Source organism: Epinephelus lanceolatus, chromosome 12 (genome assembly GCF_041903045.1).
Source record: "Epinephelus lanceolatus isolate andai-2023 chromosome 12, ASM4190304v1, whole genome shotgun sequence".
Classification (NCBI taxonomy): Eukaryota; Metazoa; Chordata; class Actinopteri; order Perciformes; family Serranidae; genus Epinephelus; species Epinephelus lanceolatus.
In genome coordinates, this window is record NC_135745.1 from 31995522 (window position 1) to 32015987 (window position 20466).

The window sequence follows — 20466 nt, forward strand, 5'->3', positions numbered from 1 at the left end:
GTAATTCAAAACATTCAAGTTGATTTCATTTTTATTCTGAAACTTGATTATTTTTCTGCATCTGAATATATGAACATTGAAATATATATATTCAAATGTAGTTTTTGAAATTGCAAATCAAGAAATTTGTTATTTCAGAGAAGTGAATTCAGAACAAAAACATAGTTTTCAAAGTAAGATATTTCAATGCCATGAATTTACAGGTGTTTTAATATTAAGTATCCCTTGGCTGTTACAATTTAAGTACTTATGTGTCTTATTTGCTTCAATAAAACTAGAAGATTGTTTACAGATGTAATACACATACAGTGACATTATAGAATGTACTTTACTTTGTGGAATTATAAACTTGATAGGTATTATTTCCATTACATTTAAGCAGCAAAACACCTAGTGTTGTAGACTTTGGGGGGATCATATGGTGCCATCATGTGGTTTCTTTATGGTCTCTTGGTCTGTCTCAACTTATCTAATATAAATGTTAGTACTGTTGTGCATAATCAATCATTTTGGTGTCCATAATCAAATCAAATTCTTTCTTGACATAATTAGTAATATGATACCACGCACTCTTTACTAGTCATGTCACTTAGCCCAGGTAGCATTCTTGGCTGCAGGGAGGCTCCTGATAAAAACCTGTATATCTGTGTATCTTTTTCATGTGTATGCTGTGCAGATAGATTAACTGAGACAGAGTCATGTATAGAATCATTTGATCAGGTTCATTCACTCATTTGGTTGATTAAGATATAACCCATTTTCCTCTTGGGAAGAATCCTTTTAATACTGCCTTCGAAGAATTTTCACAAATCCTTTTGTATAATGAATGAAAGCCAATTCAAAAAATTGTGAGAACTTGGAATAAGCATGATGATAAAAATACTCTGTAGCAAAGCCAGAGAACCAAATCACAAATATAAAGCTGATGAAATAATTTTCTAAGTCTTTTACTGAGTCTGTATTTTACCTGCTTTGTCACTGAAGAGTCTCTTGCTGCCCATTTTGACTCCATCTGGCTCCTTCTTTATTGGACAAGCTGTATTCATTATAAAAACACATTTAACACCCCTGGACTGAGATGATTAAGTGAAAAAAACCCCACAACTTTAGTTTAAAATGCTATAAATTATAATGATGTGGTATACTTAGCATAAAAATGTGTCCATGTGTTTTGTCTTTATTGACCAGCAGGCAGAGCTGTTAACAAACCTCGATTGTTTTTTTTATGCAGTCCCCCATCCTGACCTTTACACCGCCCAACCACTGTTCTCAAATAAGCCTCCCATCAACAGACCACGTTAAACTTCTAAGTGAAGTTTACACATGTTCAAGTTCACAACTATCGAGTCTGAGACCTGTTTTAGTTTCTTAAAATCCACATTAAATCAATTTATATTAAAGACAACAGGCTGATTGTCATTGTACATGTTGGATACAAACGTTCCACCACTGCGCTGTGTGGAAGAACAGGTCACACAGTGTTAAAGGTAACTGTATCCTGTTGTGGGTGTGTATGTGTGCGTTTGAGGGTGGGGGTCTTCATGAGTTGAAATGAGAAGTGACACAAGACAAAAAGCATACTCCTTCAAGTATTTCAGTCCAACGAGCAGTTGTTACTGTTTCCAAGTGTTAGTAGCATCAACAACACCCATAAATAACCAGAACTGAAAACGGATATATATATACACAGTACATAAATACAGTATATATATATATATAAAGTATAAAACACATCTGTTGATATCAGAGAGTTCACATTGAGTGGCTGTAAGGCACATTTAAATGATCATCAAATAACACACAGAATTAGTGGTTTTCACATTGCACAAGATGCTTTTTGTTTTCAGACAGTATTCCAGTGTTAAAAACTTCGTGATTTTTCACAGCCAGTTATTTTTAGTTGACAGCTGCAGACTGGAGCAGTGTCTTTCTGGCGCTGATGTCACTCCTGGGGAAGGCGTTTACAACTTAGAAAGGTGTTAAATTACCTCTGAAGGGTGTGGACTGGCGTAGTGTCATTTGACATCAAAAAAAAGACCACAGAATATGTTTCTTTTGTTCCCAAAAAGCACAATATTCTGTCTTGTTGAGCTACCACTTTGGTTTGATCACAGTTTTAAAAGAATAAAATCATCATGTATGTTTTCTGAACTCTACATATGTATTTACTAACAGTGCTATCTTTATGTCAAATATTGCTTAGGACCGTGCACATGTTTTGGGAGTGTGCGTTATGTATAACAGCAGGATAAAAATCAAAGCATGCTCAGCACAATGATAAATGCTTTAGCTACTGACAGATGACCCTTAGTGGGATACATACAGCTTTCCATCCGCTGAACTCCTGTGGCCAGCTGGCGGAAGTCATGCTCTGTATGTTTGGTGTCTGTCTGTTTTCTTGGAGTTATTTTCACGCATTTTCAAGTCTGACAAATAAAGTTTTTTTTTTTAATCTGCTTGCAGCATCATTTGGAAATTCCTAAACCAGTCTTCATGTACTCGTAAACCACGTAGCTGATGCTGACAGCGGGGATAACTTTCATGAAGTTCGGCAGGATGCCCCGGTAGAGTCCGAAAAAGCCGTCTTTGGCTACAATCTTCTTTATGAGGCTGCTCATGGAGGACTGGTCTGATGCATCCAGGGACGCTGGAGAGAAAAAGGAAGTTAGGGAGGTGGTGGTGCACCTGAAAGGATGTTTTTTATTCTTGTACTGTATGTTGAGAGGGATAGTTTGGATGTTTTGAAGTGGGGTTGCGTGAGGTCCTTATCAATAGTCAGTGTATTACATACAGTAGATGTCATTTGGCATGCCCCCAGTTTGGAGAAGCAGGCTGGAGTACTGACACAAGCCATTTACTGATGTGGAGGGTCATCAACAAAACTGAATTTAGCCAACTTAAAAATTTATAGCAGTTTAAGTGTACGCTATATTTAGTATATTTTTCCCCATTTGCCTTACCAGACAGACGATTTCTGACAGGACACTGAAGCAGATATATTGCTCTTTTCAAAGCCAGACTCCAATGAGAAAAACAGCAATTTAACGTTGCTGAAAACAGGAGCTGCTGGTCTACCGCTGCCTCGTTTAGTTAGTAAAGTGGTATTATTGTGTGACGTTGGTGTTTTAAAGGGGTTCATTCGGATTCACCAAAGTCACACAATAGCACAAACTAACCGAGCAGTGGTAGACAAGCTGTTCCTGCATCCAGCAAGCTAAAATTATTGTTTTTGTCAATGGAGTCTGGTGGCTTTGACGAGAGCAAAGATGAGAAATTGAAGCAGTTAACAGCTTCCACGTTGGAAATCGCACAATCGTGCGATTGATATAGTGCACGCTTTAACTGATATCGGTTGCTTTTGGTTGTTTTAGCCCTGATCACACAGAAAGTGTTTTAGCAGCTGGAGGCGGCTTTTAGTAATTGTTTTTAATGAGAATGAAGCTTTTTGCTCATGGTTTTTGCGCTGCAACACGCCTTGTGCTACTTCTGCCACTTCTCCAAACCAGGAGTGCACCAACTGCCATCTACTCTACATAATTCACTGACTGTGGATAAATACCTCACACAACCCCACTTCAACAGATCCAAACTATCCCTTTAAAGGCAGCACTTCTCCATCACAGCCCACTTATTACATGCTCAACTCAAGTGTATGTTTACAGAAAAAACATAAGCTGCCTTTACAGACTTTTGTCACCACATAAACATCTCACCTATCATGAAAAATATTATGCACTGCCTAATTTATGTGCCATGCAGGTTTTGTCACCACTGCCATCAAATGTCAGACTGAGTTTACCTTGTGCCTGCATCCGTGTGCGCACAAGTGCAAGTGGATAGCTGGCCAGCTGGCCGCAGGTACTGGAGATGGTCCCGCAGGCCACCAACACCAGAACTCCTGGGTTAGCTGAGTCATTGGCGTGGTACGACAACCACGTGTTCTTCAGAGTCTGACACACAGGAGAAAAATGAATAGAAATAGTGTGCATCAGCATAATGCAATAATTTATTTATCTAATAATTTAATGTAGCTCTGGTTTATCCTGCATATTAAGTAGTTAATTTAACAAAGTGCACTCTGTTGTGAGATATCACTAAAGGTCAGCATACCTCATATACAGCGAGGTCTATCCCAGCGTAAGGAATGATGCCCACTAAGTTTGGCACGTAGCCCTTGTAGAAAGCCTTGACACCCTCTTTCCTCAGGATCTTTTTGGCACAATCAAACATTCCTGAATACTGGCCAGTTTTCCTCAGGGTCAGCCTAGTTTTCAATACCTGACAGAGAGAAAGTACAACAGAAGAGAAACTGAGAAACAGATTCTTTTGATTTGTGTGGTATTTCAAGTTTTGAGGAAAAACGTAACACAGCTGACTTCATTTTATTTGATACTGAAACAGTGATGCAACAGTTGCGTTACCTCCATTGGGTAGATGGCTGTCTGTGCTGTGGCCCCAGCCAGAGAGCCAGCTAAAAACCTCTTGTGTGTCGCAGTCTTCCCGCCCTCTGCTGATAACAACTTCTTATACTACACAACACATACAAATAGCAAGAAAATAAATTATTCCAATTATTTGTGATGTTTTAAAGCTGTGATAAACACCACCAAATGTGCTCAATGTGCATTTTGGAGCTTACCTGTTCATAAGCCATGAATTTAATTGCCGTCTCAGGTGCAATCTTTAAAACATTGATCCCATTTCCCCTCCACAGTGAAGTGAGCCCTCCCTCTATGAGCATCTGCTTGAAGCCCCCTACCAGGCTTATCTTGTTGGTCTTAGAGGAATGAACCTGCAGCACAGATATAAAAGGTTTGCATGACAGTTGCACGCACATCTTTATTTTAAGGGTATACAATGCAAGATTGTCTGTCCCTGTTTATAAATACACTCGCCAGTGAAAGTGAAAGTAAAAGCCGACCACAGATTCACTCTTGTTCTGCATTTCGCCCACTGTATTTACATTTTTTCTGCTCTGTGTCTCTTGGATGCCTGCTGTTTATGGTCTGGCACTAGGTTGCTACCTTTTTATAAAGCCCTGACCTCACCTGAGCACTGCGGTACACACCCATAAACATACTGAACACAGAAAATATGACGAAAGAAAGTAATCACAGGCAGAGTCTCTGCAGAAACCGCCACACCTTCTAGTAGGTCATAGGTGATTATTTAGAGGAGTTACTTCTATATAAGTCTACACATTGTGTTTTAGGAAAATCCTGCATACTATATCTTTAACCAACCTTCCCAATGAAGATTTCCTGAATATATTTTACCTGCATGAAGACTTTCATTCTGTCCAGAGGGGCAGTACCAGTGCGAGAGACAGCTCCCGCCACTGCGCCTGCTGCAAGCTGCTTCCACCAGACACCCGAGCTCTTCTCCTCCTCTGTGAACTCATCTGGGATGGCGAGACTGTCACCTATGTCCAGCACCTGGTGGTTACATAAACACATTTGCACAAATGACTTTTATTCATGGACTCTGGTAAAACTGAAGACTTGTCTGGTTAGAATTAGTGCCCCGCGGGGCGTTGGTGGCTTGGTGGTGGAGCGGGTGCCCCATGTACAGGGCTGTTGCCACGGCGGCCCAGGTTCAGGTCCGGCCTGTGGCCCTTTGCTGCGTGTCATCCCCTCTCTCTCTCCCCCTTTCGCGCTGCCCACCCCCAAAATATCTTTAGAATTAGTGCTTAATAACACATCTTCTCAGTGGTTTGGTTGAAAGAGGTTGCCTCTTGCCTCTCAGCTCAAGGACAGCGACTTTCCAAGGGAGAAGAAAGGACTGGAGCACACTGATCAATTTACAGCCTTAAATAGTGCAAAGGTTTCAGCACCACTTTGTCTTCATCAGAGTCAAAAACAGCACATTTTGGCTCAAAGCTATGTCAGTTTATGGCCATGATAAATGCTGTGAGATGTCTCACAGCAGAATCATTTTGCCTTTGTGATCGTATCTCTCTCAGGAAGGCACATGTCACAGAACGCTGCTTTGTGTGGTTGTCAATGTGACAAAAAAAACTTCACAAGATTACAAGCACTTCTGCTTTCTTGTCTATTCTCACAGTCACGCAGCAACTGCCCTTTCAATCTTACCAAATTACCATTTGTACACTGGAGGAAAGGCAACATTTACAAAACCTTGAATGTCGGGTTGCAGACAGAAAGTAAACACATTATAATGTGCTTCTTTCTGCTGTAGAGTCTATTTGGTGCAACTTGTGCAAGAAAAACAGGTCCCACTGTGAGGAGAAGGATAAAAAACTGCAGAAGTTTAAACTATTTTAACAACAAACAATGAATTGACCTCCTTATCCTGTAGCTAAAACTGCTTGTGAGAGCATTATCACTGAGCCGACTGAGCCCTTGTCTTGCATGCATTGGCTGTTCCAGATAAACATATCCAATGTTGTTCCAAAAGCATGAGGCTGTCTGGTAGTGACAAACATAGCAGCAATCTAATACAACTGCAGAGAAACACAGGGGGCTGCACACTAAGGCACATTTATGGTATGAGAATGCAAGTTGTCTGGTTTTGTTGCCCAAGACACCATAAATGTGCAGTGCATTGAAGATTTAGGAACAATTTAAAGAAAAGGGAGGCAGAGTTTTGCTCATGCCGGAGCACATATCTTGACAATGACATCCTTATTTACACTAAGAAGAGGTGGAGGAGCGAGCTGAGGGAAGCAGAGTGTGCTGCTGTGACCTAATTATGTTGGCCAGTCTAATCTTTCAAAGTCGCTGCCAAAATGTGAACTGCAGGGAAAATCCATAACATCTAACACAAGCGGACTAGATGTCATGTGATTCATTCCACTGCAGCCGCCTATGTGTTTGCCTGCAGAGTGCGTTTTCTGTGAGGGTCATGTGTATGTACCGAGGAGTGTTTCCAGTAGCGGATGATCTCTTCCAGGTTGTGAGCTGGGCATAACAGGAAGTGTTCTCTCCACTCGTTCCAGTCCACCATCATGGTCCCATCGATGTCCATGCTGGGGAAACACACAGAAACCTCATCATCTATTATCTATGAATGCAATTAGCACATTACTGACCAGATAAAGCTTTCAGATTACACAGAAGCAACATTCTGGTCACACCCAAAATAGAAAGTGGACTGAAGAAGAGATCAAACCTCTGTAGTATTTTCTGGGCATTCTCTCTGCTGATCTCCAAGCCCAGCTCTGCAAGGGATTGCTGGATCTCTGAGGCATCAATGCGCCCTGAAACACCATAAAAAATCCACTCAGATATGCTGCAGTATAAACAGAGGATGTGTGGTATTATAAACAATCACTGGCATGTGTTACCATGTGTGATCACTCGTGCCAAGTATTTCTTAATAATGAGGCAGCTCCTGGAGCCCGCTACACCCATCTCCTACCATCATTGTTCCGGTCCAGACTCTTGAATGTCAGCTTCAGCTTCTTCTCGTGCTCCTTCAGATATTTGCTGAACTCGTTGAAGTCGAGACTCCCATCTTTATTTTGGTCACCAGACGACACTATTTTCTGCAGAAGGGAGATAAAACCTAATGGCTTATTTGCCTCCTCCAGCAACACACACACACACACACACACACACACACAGTCACACTGCTAAGGAATTTCTTGCAAAACGAGCAGGCCAAACCCTTAACCTGTCTCTACAGGACCCCCACCCTGAGGTCTTACCTGTGCAGCACCGTGGCGGAATATCCCCATCGCCTTGAGGCCCGCCCGCAACTCAGCGACGTCCACCTTCCCATCTTTGTTGGTATCAAGCCTCTCAAACAGGTCCTGATAGGACTTTCGGCTGTCCGCATCCCAGCACCGCGCATTTGATAGTAAAAGCGTCCGTAGCGTCTGATACATTGTAAGGCTAATGTGGAAGCGGCAGTCCAGACGAGTCGCCCTGCAGTCAGGATCTGGTTATTAATCCATCTTGAAAATCACCCACAAACCCTGCAAAAATCCAGATGTGAGCTCGGTTTGGATGTTGAGAGAGGGTTCCCAGTTACTTTAATTTGTCCCATGCAGAGGTGCAGTCTACCCCGTAACGCTTCAGACGAACTGCAGTAATAGAGGGCGGAGCGATGAGGGCTGCAGCCGCTCGATGTTTTCTACGGAAAAGCAGGAAAGATGGTAAAATAGGAAAGTGGGGGAATAAATAACCACCGGATTAACCGCGTGCATAATCCGGTTTATGCTCCTCACAGTGAAAGTCCCCATCTGTTTTTTTTTACCCCTGCTCTGTGTGATATGCCGTGGTGTATTATAGGGAGAATTTAATCTCTTCATCTAACAGGACGTGTCAGTAGACAGAAACACACAGCGTAGTATTTCCTGCAGCGCAGCACATCTAGTCGCCACCAGAGGGAGGTGTTTCCTCACACAAGAGGTGGCGCACATTAGAGGAAGGAGTCAGTCGCAGTGGTTCCCAACTGGTGGGTCATGGTCCAAAAGTGGGTCATGGGTCCATTCTGACTCACAAACATGTCAAGTTTGTTAAAAACACTTTAATTGCAGTGCAGTGTCCTGCTGCAGAGTGACTGACTAACAGACAGCTACTTGACAGACACAGCTACACAGCTACTTTACTTGAGTATTACCATTTATCTTCTTCTGCTTACATTTTAGAAGGAAATGTGCTTTTAACTTTGCAACATTACTACCGCCTCTTCTTTTCAGATTAAGATTTTGAATGCAAAACGTATAGACAGTTTGTAAAATACTGTATGATGCATTGTCAGTGGTGGAAGAAGTATTCAGATCCTTAACCCCAGTAAAAGTGCCAATACCTGTAAAAAATACTCTGTCACATGTTAAAGTCCTCCAATACTTATATATTGTACTTAAAATATTAAAAGTAAAAGTACCTAATGCAGAAAAATGCTCCCTGTGACTGTTATACTATTCTATTTATTGTAAAAGTAGGATTTAACTTTTGTACAAATGAGGTGCAGCTAATTTTTCACCATTTGTATAGGACTGCAAAAAGTTATTCTTATTATTATTATCACTCTTTTTTCTCTATTAATTGGTCTTTTTTGTTGTATATAAGAAACATGAAAATCAGTAAATGCTGTCGCTGTTACCCAGAGCCTAAAATGACACCTTTGCAATGCTTGTTTTGTCCAACCAATTGTCATCAACATTATTATACATAAATTAAAATAATGAAAAAAAAAGAAAGAATGAAAAATGAGTAAGGCAAAGGCTGCCATTCCCTAAAAAGTTTTTTTTCATGACATCTTTTTTTGTTGGCTGACTGATTAATCAACTCATAATTTCAACTGCACTTGTACTGTTAGGTAGTTTATTTTATAACAAACCACCATATTTTATAAGCTCTATATTGTCTGTCTATGGTGTGTCTCTCCAGAACATGGTGGTTTACGCTAGTTATTGTCATTTGTGTGTTTGTTTATAGTTTAACTTCCCACTTCATCATACTAGCTGTATTTTCCCCTGACCTTTGCTCCTAGTGTTTCTCTATTATGTCAAATCAGTTAAGATTGATAGTACTGAGAACTATTGTTTGATCCCTGTGGAGCAGTATTGTAATATTTACAATATGTTATTCTACCAAATATTTAGTTAACTGACACTGTCAAAGAAACAGTGAAATTGAGTAGTACACTGTAAAAAAAACTCTGGAAAGTAGTAAAGTAGGACATAGTGACATGAAAAGACTAAAGTAAAGAGCAAATAATTTAAATTTGAATTTGAGTAAATGTTTGTACATTATTTACATCCATCTGTGGGTTGTTATAGATAAAACCTCTCAACAGTAGTCTATATAAAATGGCTACAGTTTGCCCCACCTCACCCAGCTACGCCATTAAAATGTTGCTTACACGTTAATGCATCAGTTTTAATAATCCAGTAACGTAATGTGTATATGGCATGACCACTCTGTTGGTATTTTAAGCACATTTTACTGAGGATGCTTCTGTACTTTTGAGTAAACAACTGAAGACTTTCACTAGTGTATTCCTGAAGTCAGAGTGGTTTTGTTACTTTCACTGAAGTATACTCCAACCTATAGGAATACTGAATACTTTTTCCACAGTCACTAGTTCAGACATAAATATGACTATGCTGTAGCTGAATATCTTTAATAGCATTCATGGTCTATTCCTGTGTTGTAGAGGGTCAGTCCACCTACACATTGCAAGTTTAATTTCACTGTCATTTGAACCATAGTAGCCTTCTGTATTTTGTTCAGCTTTGTCATATGCTTATTTTGCATTTCTTCTTTTTGTCACATGCCTCCGTAATGAAAGACATTGTCCTTTCAGTTTTCCCCACTTCTCTTTTGTGCCAGTGTAGTCACGGGAAGTCACTTCAGTGGATCCACTTTGAATGAGTATGGGCCGTGGGGTGTGAGACCACCACAACGTGACCTCGGTATTTGATTCTCTTTTTTCCCCCATGCAGCTACAGTGTCCAATCAAACGCTGGAATTTCCCTCACGTCATGAATTATATTTTTCAGTGGGTGGGAAGGAGGAGATTTGAACTTTGAATCGTGTCTGCAGACCAAAGCAACAGCCAGCAACAGCTGAGTGAGCAGCAGTGACAGGACAGCAGCAGCACGGAGCAGGGAAAGTGTTCAGCTGTCTGTCTGTCAGGACTCGTTGCGCCCCGGTTACTGACACTCCGATATCATGTCGTTCATTCTCATGAAGAAAAAGAGGTTTAAATTTAAAGTGGACTTCGACTTGGAGGAGTTGTCATCGGTGCCCTTCGTAAATACAATTTTATTCTGTAAAGTTAGACTCGTGGATGGAGGCTTCGCCGAAGAGTCGTCTCGGTAAGATTTTTCTTTTCTATTTATAGCAACGGTTCAGTCGGAACAAGCTAAAATTAAAATTAAGTTAAACGTGTTTTTGGCCATTTTTTAGTCCCCGTTCAGTTTCCGTTAAACACCTGTTAAACATTCGACTTTGCCTTTGCATTCCTTGACATTTAACGTTTAACGTTATGTGTAGTTAACGTTTAGCTTCACCACAGTAGCTAGCTAACAGGTGGGTTAACTAACAGTAAATTAACGCTAGCTAGCTGCTAGCTAAAACTTTAACTGTTTTAACTTAACGTTAACGTACCTAGTCAAGAGTTGAAGATTTGCAGCTGCGTGTAAGGAGGAGGCTGTGGTTTAACGTAGTATTAAAAGAGCCAGTGGCACTAATTAGTTAAATAAAATATAAACTAAACAAATTTTAATGGAAAGAAATGCTAGTTTTTGTTAACCTGCGTAACGCTATACAGTTAATCAGAGCCGTTGCTAAGCAACCAGCACCGCGAACCACGTTTCCGCTCAAGTTATTCAGTCAGCAGTTGGGTATAAATAACAACAACGGCATAACACTATTTGGAGATTATTTAATACACCAGAGACTCCTTATAGTGGTAAATTTATATCATGCTGATTTTCTCTCTGTTGTCATTTGCACATTTTGTTTTTTCCTCCATTGCAGTAAAGCGTACACGATTAATTCCCTCGGGCCTGTGATTAGGACTGCTTGTAACGTTAGCTTTACAATGAGTCACTGTGGAAAAAAGTACACAGGCGTAGCACATGTCAACCGCTAAACCCTCATTACTTTGCCATGGTTACTGTGTGTATCAAAACACTGTGTACTTAGTTTTACCCTGCTCCAACCACAACTTTATTCTCTTTTTCAGACACAAGTATATTGACCATCCTCTGGGTGTATGAAAATACTATTTTAAAAACATTATTCCTATTTATACTACTTTTATTATTTTTAGATAATACATTAAAGCTCTTTGTGCTATCTTTATGACATCAAACCATGAAAATATAACTGGCAAAAATGTACTATAAAGCAGCACCATCAGCATTGTCTGCTCTGTACATTCTGCATGTACCCTGTGAATTCAGATGTACTAATACAGCCCAAAATCTATTTGCCTCAAATCTTATATACTGGACCTTTAAAGCCTAAATGAAGGTCATAAGCTCACTTTACAGACTAAATTAAACAAGTGCATTTACGTGGACATGAATAACCTGTTTATGAGGCCTATCCCGGTTATGATCATGTTTAGGATATGGTGTTTACATGCTCAAACATATAAACTGGATACTTCAAAAACTCAGCCATGAATAGGTTATTCATGTCCATGTAAATACATTCAATATCATTTACTACATGTGTCTATATATTCTGATTAAAATTGGAGACATGCACAACTTGTACATCTGCCTCACACACTCTGTGGGTAAACCAAGCGTTGATCTGGCAGATTTGTGGTTAATATCTGCTCTCTCAGTGTTCAGTATGCCTGTGTGTTTTTGTTTCTGTATGAAGAAGTGTTTCTACATGTACTTCTCTCACAGGGAGCCAGTCCAAGCCAACTCTGTACACTGGAGGAAGAGATTCTCTTTCATGTGTAAGATGAGTGCCAATGCTGGGACAGGTGTACTGGACCCTTGTGTGTGTCGGGTGTCTGTGCGCAAGGTACAGGACTTTTTTGGTTTTTTTGCCATCAAGCTCTTTTTTGTTGACACAACGAAAATGCAAAGTAGGAACAGATACTTAACTTACTGTAGCCTTGAATGTGCCAAGAAAATATTTATGTACATATGATCAGCGGCACTGTTAATTTGTAACCATATCAGAAGTGCTTTGTGCAGATTGTTGTCATACTGAAAGGAGTCAAAAAGGCTTTAATGAAAAAAGTGTGTGAGATAATGATGAATCAGATGAACATAGACTCACTTTTTGTTTGTGTTTTTGTCATTTTAGGAATTGAAGGGTGGAAAATCTTTTGCAAAGGTAACACTTTTGTTCTTAAGTGTGTAGACTGGCATCTGTTGTAAACACAGCAGGTGCCAGATATCCATTAGAACAGTCTTATCATAAAATTTATGTGATAACAGTCGGCCTCCAAGTGCTCTTAGAGGACATTTTGGGGAGTGTTTGTACAAGGAATGTTTTTATTTCTAGTTTCCGGCGTTGGTTACTGATTGAAAAATCTGTAAAACAAAACCCACGCTATGTTAACCAATAACTTTAATGATGAGTCAAAGAATTAGGTTATCCGATTTCTCAAGGATTCAAGGTCCCATCTAAGACACGTATATTGTGTTTCCAAAAACATGAGCTGGGCTGGATTTCTTCATATGTAGGTAACTGTATATATGCTTAATACCACAACATTATCCTAGAATGATGTTTTATGTACAAATAGGTTCTTAATGCTGGCACTTTTACAGACATAAACTGACTGTCAGTTGGTTCTAACTGGTTGATCTCTTATATCCCTGTGCAGCTGGGCTTTGCTGACTTGAACCTGTCTGAGTTTGCTGGGTCTGGCAGCACCACACGACGGTGTCTCCTGGAGGGATATGACACAAAGAACACCAGACAGGACAACTCAATTCTGAAGGTGAGGTAGTGTTTTAATGGATAGCTCTGTAGTCTTTCTTTAAAGGAACAGGGTGTAGGATTTAGGGAGTATTAGTGGCATCTAATGCTGAGGATTGCAGATTGCAACCAGCTGAAACATCTCTCGGTTAGAATTCCTTTAGTGTTTATTGTCCAGGAGGTTTTTAACGGGAGCCGATATTGAGCAGATGTCTCTTGCTCTCCAAAACAAATGGACCAGGTGATTAAAACTGGTAAAAGCACTGAATAAAGCAGTTTTAAGTTACAAATCAGTGTTTCTCTGACGCTTTCTTAGCATTTTGGAGACGGGCTGCTAGCCCAGCACTTCCTCATGTGTGCTCCCCTGTTTCCTCTGATAACTTAAGAACCAAACGTTCAGGAGGTTTTTACCAGGAGCAGAATTACCTGCAGAAGTCTCTTCCTCTTCACAACAAACCGACCCACTGATATAAATCAGTAACAACACTCAATAAAGCAGTTTCATGTTAAAAAATCAGTATTTTTCCAACACACGCATTGCAGAAGGGCTGCTTACTATGGTTTCCAATGCAGAAAAAAACGAATGGCTCTATCTAGAGCCAGTGTTTGGCTCATCAGTTCTTGGCTATCGTAGAAACATGACAGTGCGAAATAGCTATCTCCACAGAGAGCACCCACTTCCTATGTGGATATAAACAGCTCATTCAAAAACATGAGAATTCTGTTTTCAGATGATTGTACACTAAAGAAAACATTTATTATATCATATTATATTTCTTTATATTCCATTTTCACCAAAAACCCCTCTAAATCCTACACACTGAACCTTTAAATATTGTTAGAAATTTCCTTAGGAGTGTTTGCCAAACTGGTAATGTTTTGGTGACGTTCAATAATTTGCTCTTACATGTCTGTACAAATAAAATTTGGTTTAGCAAACCGCAGATAAGCCTAAAACCGGTTCTTGCGCAACTATGTCGCTTTGCAAGTCACCAGCTCTTGAGTTCATCTGCAGATGTCGACACTACCCTTGGGAAAAGTTGAAATTATGTCATGGCTTGAAAAGTTGGATACCCTGACAGTTGCTTCCACACATGTCTGAGCCTGTGAGCTGTAAACTACCTGAGACATGGGAATGAAATTTTTATTATTTTTACCTGGGGCACAGATCTACAGTCGGCTTACATTGCACAAAATAACGAGAAAATTGAAGCTTTTTCCTGCCTCACAAATACAGTTGCTCTACAGCTTAAAACTGACATTACTATTCCTCCTTTTTCTCTTACAGGTTGTCATCACCACGCAACTTATGTCTGGAGACCCGTGTTTTAAAACGTAAGACCTCATTTTGACCTTATTCATCTGTTAATTTCTATCACTCACCTTGAAAGTCTGAATATCATTTTAATTTAAAAACCTATTTCCAATTTAAGTAACTTGTGTTCAGCTTTAGTCAGCTATAAAAAGGTGGTTTTAAAGGAAGTCTGTCCCCCACTTACAAAAGTCTGCATGTAACCACAGAGGAAAGAGTTCTCATCACATCCTGTCTGTCATCTATCTGAAAATACACTCTACTGTCTGATATTCGAGACACTCACAGAGTTTCAAGTTCTGAAGTATTATATTGTACCTGGGATTTTATGAGTCTTATCTGAGAACTAATAACACCTCACCCAGATATTAATCTACCTCACCTCTGGAGTGAACAGCTGATATGTGATCAGCTCAGCCCTGTGGACGTAACATCTCTTTTGTCATGAGCCGTTTGTCACAAAGGACGTGATGTAACAACACCCTCCTGCCAAAGCCTGTGCCATTTGCAAACAACTTTCGTCAACCAACACAAGTCTGTTTCTGTCCTCTCTCAAGCTCCAACTCCCTCTCAGTGTAATAATACACACGCCTAGAAGATGTCTAATGCGTAAACTTGAGGATAGCCTAGTCATTCATCCCACGCAGTGTTACTCACTCTGTGTGATGGAACAAGAGAAATGACGCTCCTTTTTTCTTCACTGTTTGTCTGCCTCTCTGCCCACAATCCTGTGTTAAACATAGCATCTTAGTAGCAGAGAAGTGGGGTGTTCTATGTTAATGTGAGGGACCTGCTGAGACGCAATTGTGATTCTGTTTTAATAGACTTAGTATGAGACTGGCTCTGATGTTTGCTTACTGATTTATTCTAATGTCTGCAGTTTAGCCATTACACAGCATTTTTACATTTTTGATGACTGCAAACAGAAAACATCCCAGTGTTACTGCAGTATTTGGTGCCATCTATTCACCAGTAGAGGTGATAGTTTCTGACAGTTTTATGACATATCATCAGGCTCTGGATAAACAGTAGGTAAAGGAATGGCAGTGGCAACACCAGCACCTTTCTGAAAAGTTCAGAGATTGTCAAATCGAAGTGCTCGAGGTGGCCCCACAAGAAAGCCAGAGCACTCTGAAAAAAGACACTGGGCTCGAGGCAGCTGCATACACTTTCTTCTCATTGGGAACAATTGAACAAGGATGCTAGCGCTCAGAAAAAACCCCCAGTGTGGTCACAGGCCCTTACACCGGTTTGATGTTTCTAGAAAAATGAGTCAATCCCAGGGTAGAAGTGCAATGCTGTGCCCCCACCACCAACACACACACACACACACACACACACAGGCACCTTAGCATTTCCTTCCAAGTGGTATTATATTGTTAGCACCACTGGATCATTTTGTGTTTTCCTCAGAGCCTAGCAACGGATTTCTTTTTCTTTTGCAAAGTTTCCACAGTTAAGTTGTTCACCATCTGCCGTTTCCTTTCTCAAGTAATCTGAAATAGCTACCGATAGCTTCTGGGAAAAACAATCAACACTACCATCTTGCTGTTTTGGTTGCGCATTGGTTGACACACTTTCTTTGTGCCATAAGTTGAGTGGTGATGGGTGATATGCTGATGGTGTCATTATTCTATAGCCATTACATTGTGTGGTTAACATTTACCTCATGAAAACTTCAAACAAAAAACTTGTAATTTTCCACTTTAATCGGGTTAGAGTCAAATTTTTATTTTCTCTAAACATCCTCACTGTTGATAAAGCAGTTAAAGGAGCTCTTATGACACCACCCTGCTTCTTGGTAACATCAGTCTTCCCTGTGTTCCCTTTAGTCCGCCATCTACTGCCATGACTCTGGGAATCCCACAGGCTGAAGCAGAGTGTCTCCTCGAGGACAGGAAAGGAGGGGACCTGAACATATCCCATTCACTAACTGGTGTGTACATACAGATTTAAAAGAGTTTGCTATTCTTTACAATAGCAAGATGTTAGTCTCTCAGTTTACGGTAGTTTTGACAAGGTTCTACAAAGAACGAGAGTCGACAGTAACAGTTTCAAAAGTCTTTATGACAAAACTTGTGATTGTAACATTTGTGTGTGTGTTTTTGTCATTTAGGAACTCCGGTAAAGTCTGTATCAGTCCCAGAGGAGCTGGTAGCGTACGGTCACTCTAGAACACCCAGCCATACGAGTCAGCAGTCAAAAATCTCAGGTACCAAACACAGTGACACATTATTTATTCCCTTCAAACAAAAGAATCATGACTGCCACACCAGTCACACAAATCAGAAGTATAACCTTTGTGGGGTTTCTTTTCTTCTCTCTCTTCTCTCCTCATGTAGGATACAGCTCGAATCACTCCAGTTATACAGATCTGTCTCATCGGAGGAGCGCATCAGGAGGTTCTGCCTCCACAGGCATCGGCAGCATCCTGGAGCCCAGTGATCAGCAGGGGGAGAGCAGGATCACTCCCCCAGGTTCTGCAACCGGTCACCACTCATCTGAATACCCCTCTACTCCTGTTAAAGTTCCAAGGTCTGAATTTTCTTCTTGTCTTCTCACCTTTCCTTTAACATATTTTCTATACTGGCTTGGGCCTTTGTGTATAAACAAACCTGGGGATCAGACTCTTAATATTTCCACCAAACATATTGTCTTATGTCTTTTATTTATAGCACATTTGTGTAATATTCCACGCTCTTCCTGTTTTGTTTAGACATCCAGTAAAGCAGAACTCAGTGGAGAATCAGCTGAAGAGAGTTGATGCCACCAGGGTGGATGCTGATGACATAATAGAGAAAATCCTGCAGAGCCAGGATTTCAGCCACGGCTTCTTGGACTCCAGTGCAGAGGGTGTGTACACTTAATCTCTAACTTGGTGGACTCATGAAGGCTGATTTTGGAAAGTTGCTTACCATCCTGCTGGTGGGATCAAATTACTTCTGAGGTGTTGCAATACAACAATGCAACAATGCAATGCCTTTAAGTACTTCCTTGAAATGCTGAATGATGATTAGTTGTTCATGACTGCAAATCATAAATTGGTCATCAGTAAGACCATACTTACATACTCACCTGCCTAAATTTTAAGGTTTATTTGATTAGTGATTACAGAGGCTAGGTTACATATAATTTCTCTTAATACCACAAGGTCAGTTTAACCTCACTGATAGCTGAGCACACATTGTGGCTGCCATGTTACAAACCCCTGTCCTTAACCAAAGACGTACTGTAGAGGTCAGCCATTTGTTTTTTTTTAAAACGGCATTTTGAAACAGAAACATTCTCCATGCACATGAGCGTCCATACTAACATGCTTGGAAGCATATATCACATAATCAGGCATGTACATGGGCGTGTGTGTGCTGAAGTAAACAGGAAGCAGATAGTCTTCTCTGTTATTGGTTGCGTAATTACAGAAATTACTACAGAGATGGCGAAAAGTAAGACCAGACATTTCTTTGCTTGGACCGACGATGAGGTGGAAATGTTACTGAAAGTCTTGGACAGAGCCTTCTGTCTGTACTCTGCGTACATTTCCTCTGTATTTGTGCATCTTTTCTGAAAGCTTAGAGATACAGACACAACAAGACCGTAGGGGTGGTGTAGCTTGGTTCAAGTGAGACATGACTGAAGGACGTGACAAAGATATTTATAAAATCAATAAAATCACAAATTGGTGAAAAGTTCTCCATCCATGTCATGATGTATTTAATGGGCTCACAGACAACTGTCGTCTACAACGCTGCCTCTGTTCAAAGGTACTTTACGACCTCCTCCACTGTCGCTGGTTATTGCTATGTGAAACTTTTGACTCTGCCCTCTAGTGCCATCTATTGGATGTATCTATGGCAACAGGAAGGACGCATGGGCATATGTGGACAATGACGTTCACAACATTTGAAAAGAACATATTTGCTTTTGTACTTAAAGGGAATGTCAATGAGCCTTGAGGCAGTCAAGGCCACAGAAGACAGATTTAGAGTTACTGCAAAGCAAAAACATCAGCATATCAAAGTGACACAGGGAGCATGATCAATGGCCAGAGGATGCCATGGCAATGGGAAAGGGGTAACATTACACTCATGAGAAGAATGAAATCACCAACGGTATATCGGCCTAGCTTTAATGTTTTGGATCGACATATCGTGATTGATAAAACCCAATCAGGGAGCGAACGTGGGTGTCTGCGTCATGGTTTTCAAAAGTCTCTGTATCCACCTGTCCAGACAAAAACACAGGTTTTCAAAGGTCTTCATTTTACAGGCTTCAAAATGCCGAAGTAGTGTGGACGCTAGATATATAAGTAGCAATAGTTACGCGTTTTCAAGTGAAAATGTATCAGTGTGGATGTAGCCTAAGTGTGAGCAATGTGTCGGCAGTATACTTATTTCTGATCTGTTTGTGTGTTTGTGTTGCTGCAGAGGAGGGGCTCAGCTTGTTTGTCGGTCCTGGTGGGAGTACAGCCTTGGGAAGCCAGCATATGAGGTGGGTGTGATTATGTAACTGGATCGTGGGTGCCACACAGCAGGCGTTCATTACACATCTAAATTCATAACAGATATGCTAAATGGGGATTCTAATAAGCGATCTGTTGACCACATGTTGAGATCATTTTAATTTCACAACATAGTGTTAGTCCTGCTCGTACAAAATGGACCACAGCCAGGTCAGATGACCCCCCGCGTTTCCTGTCATGTAACATATTGTGGCATTCTCTTTCAGGGTCACAGCTGGAGCCTTTGAGCAGGTGGTGATCAAGCGCTAGGCTTTGGGAAGCATGTGCCCGTCATAAAGGGTGCTGTATTACACTGATGTGGGGGACACAAGACTGAGTTGTGGAGGTGCCATCAGATCTTTCGCCTGCCTCACTCCAAGAGATTTGGTTTCTCTTACACAATCCCTCTGGAGCTGACCTACAGAGTCTGTTGGCCAGGAGAGCCCTCTTGTGTTCAAGACGTGGAGGTGAAAGCCACATTACTGGAACATTGTGGTGACTGAGATAACCAGTGTACTGACATTTCTGTTGATCTTCTTCTATGAAAACTGTCATACTAAGCCTTAGTACTGTAATTGTGCACATATTGTTCAGCCATCTTGGTGTCTGTTAAGGGGTCTCTCTGCTATTTTAAGATTATGTTAAGTATCTAACATGCCTTCACTTTGGTATGGCTGATTTTGTTTCACCATAAGTGGCTGGAGGGGGGGGAGACTGCGTCTGTTCCTTGAAGTCCTATATATTTAAAGTAATATAAAACTGACATTTTGAAATTTACTGTTGCAGCTTATGCCAATTATAGATAAACACCTCTGTTCACCTGGTTGTGAGGGAGGATGACTGCATTTTAATACCACAAAGTTTTTATGTTTTGTTTTTTCTGTCTATTTTGTGTGAGAATGTACGTATGGCTGTTGACTGTAGACAAAAGTAATGAATTTATTTTTACCACAGATTTTGTAAATGTGCCAGACTTAGTAGAATGTATATTTGCTGCCACTCAAGAAGTCATAACTAAAGTATGTAAGCTATATATATGTATTGAAAGTCAACTGTTTTAAAATATATGTTGTTTTGAAGGCCAAATAAAAACGTGAAATTAAAAAATATGCACTCTGGATTACTCCAGACTACTTTATGTGCTGCATTTTACCAGTTTTTTTGCAGAAGGGTGTAGAGGACATTTTGGCAACACAGAAATGAAAATAAAATAGAAAATTACAATTAAATTAGATTAGAAAGTCTTAATTGTCCCTGAGGGGTAATTTAAATTGGCAGTAGTA

The 20466-nt window shown here is 40.4% G+C and overlaps 2 protein-coding genes across 2 annotated transcripts; one reads left to right on the forward strand and one right to left on the reverse strand.

The window, feature by feature from the left end:
- Window positions 1–1158: 1158 nt before the first annotated feature.
- LOC117272077 (mitochondrial adenyl nucleotide antiporter SLC25A24-like) lies at window positions 1159–7992 on the reverse strand. The gene is made up of 10 exons (XM_033650808.2): window positions 7670–7992; window positions 7381–7507; window positions 7132–7219; window positions 6877–6988; window positions 5277–5435; window positions 4640–4792; window positions 4422–4529; window positions 4111–4278; window positions 3800–3950; window positions 1159–2647 (listed from the first exon to the last, which is right to left on the reverse strand). The coding sequence occupies exons 1-10, from the start codon at window positions 7847–7849 to the stop codon at window positions 2466–2468; spliced, it is 1428 nt and encodes a 475-aa protein (XP_033506699.1). The 5' UTR covers window positions 7850–7992; the 3' UTR covers window positions 1159–2465.
- A 2450-nt stretch (window positions 7993–10442) lies between these two features.
- Window positions 10443–20305, forward strand: LOC117272078 (EEIG family member 2-like). The gene is made up of 11 exons (XM_033650809.2): window positions 10443–10792; window positions 12344–12464; window positions 12753–12782; window positions 13279–13395; window positions 14662–14708; window positions 16518–16621; window positions 16802–16897; window positions 17028–17220; window positions 17402–17538; window positions 19110–19173; window positions 19411–20305. Exons 1-11 carry the CDS (start codon window positions 10647–10649, stop codon window positions 19451–19453), a joined length of 1098 nt encoding a protein of 365 aa, XP_033506700.1. The 5' UTR covers window positions 10443–10646; the 3' UTR covers window positions 19454–20305.
- Window positions 20306–20466: the final 161 nt, after the last annotated feature.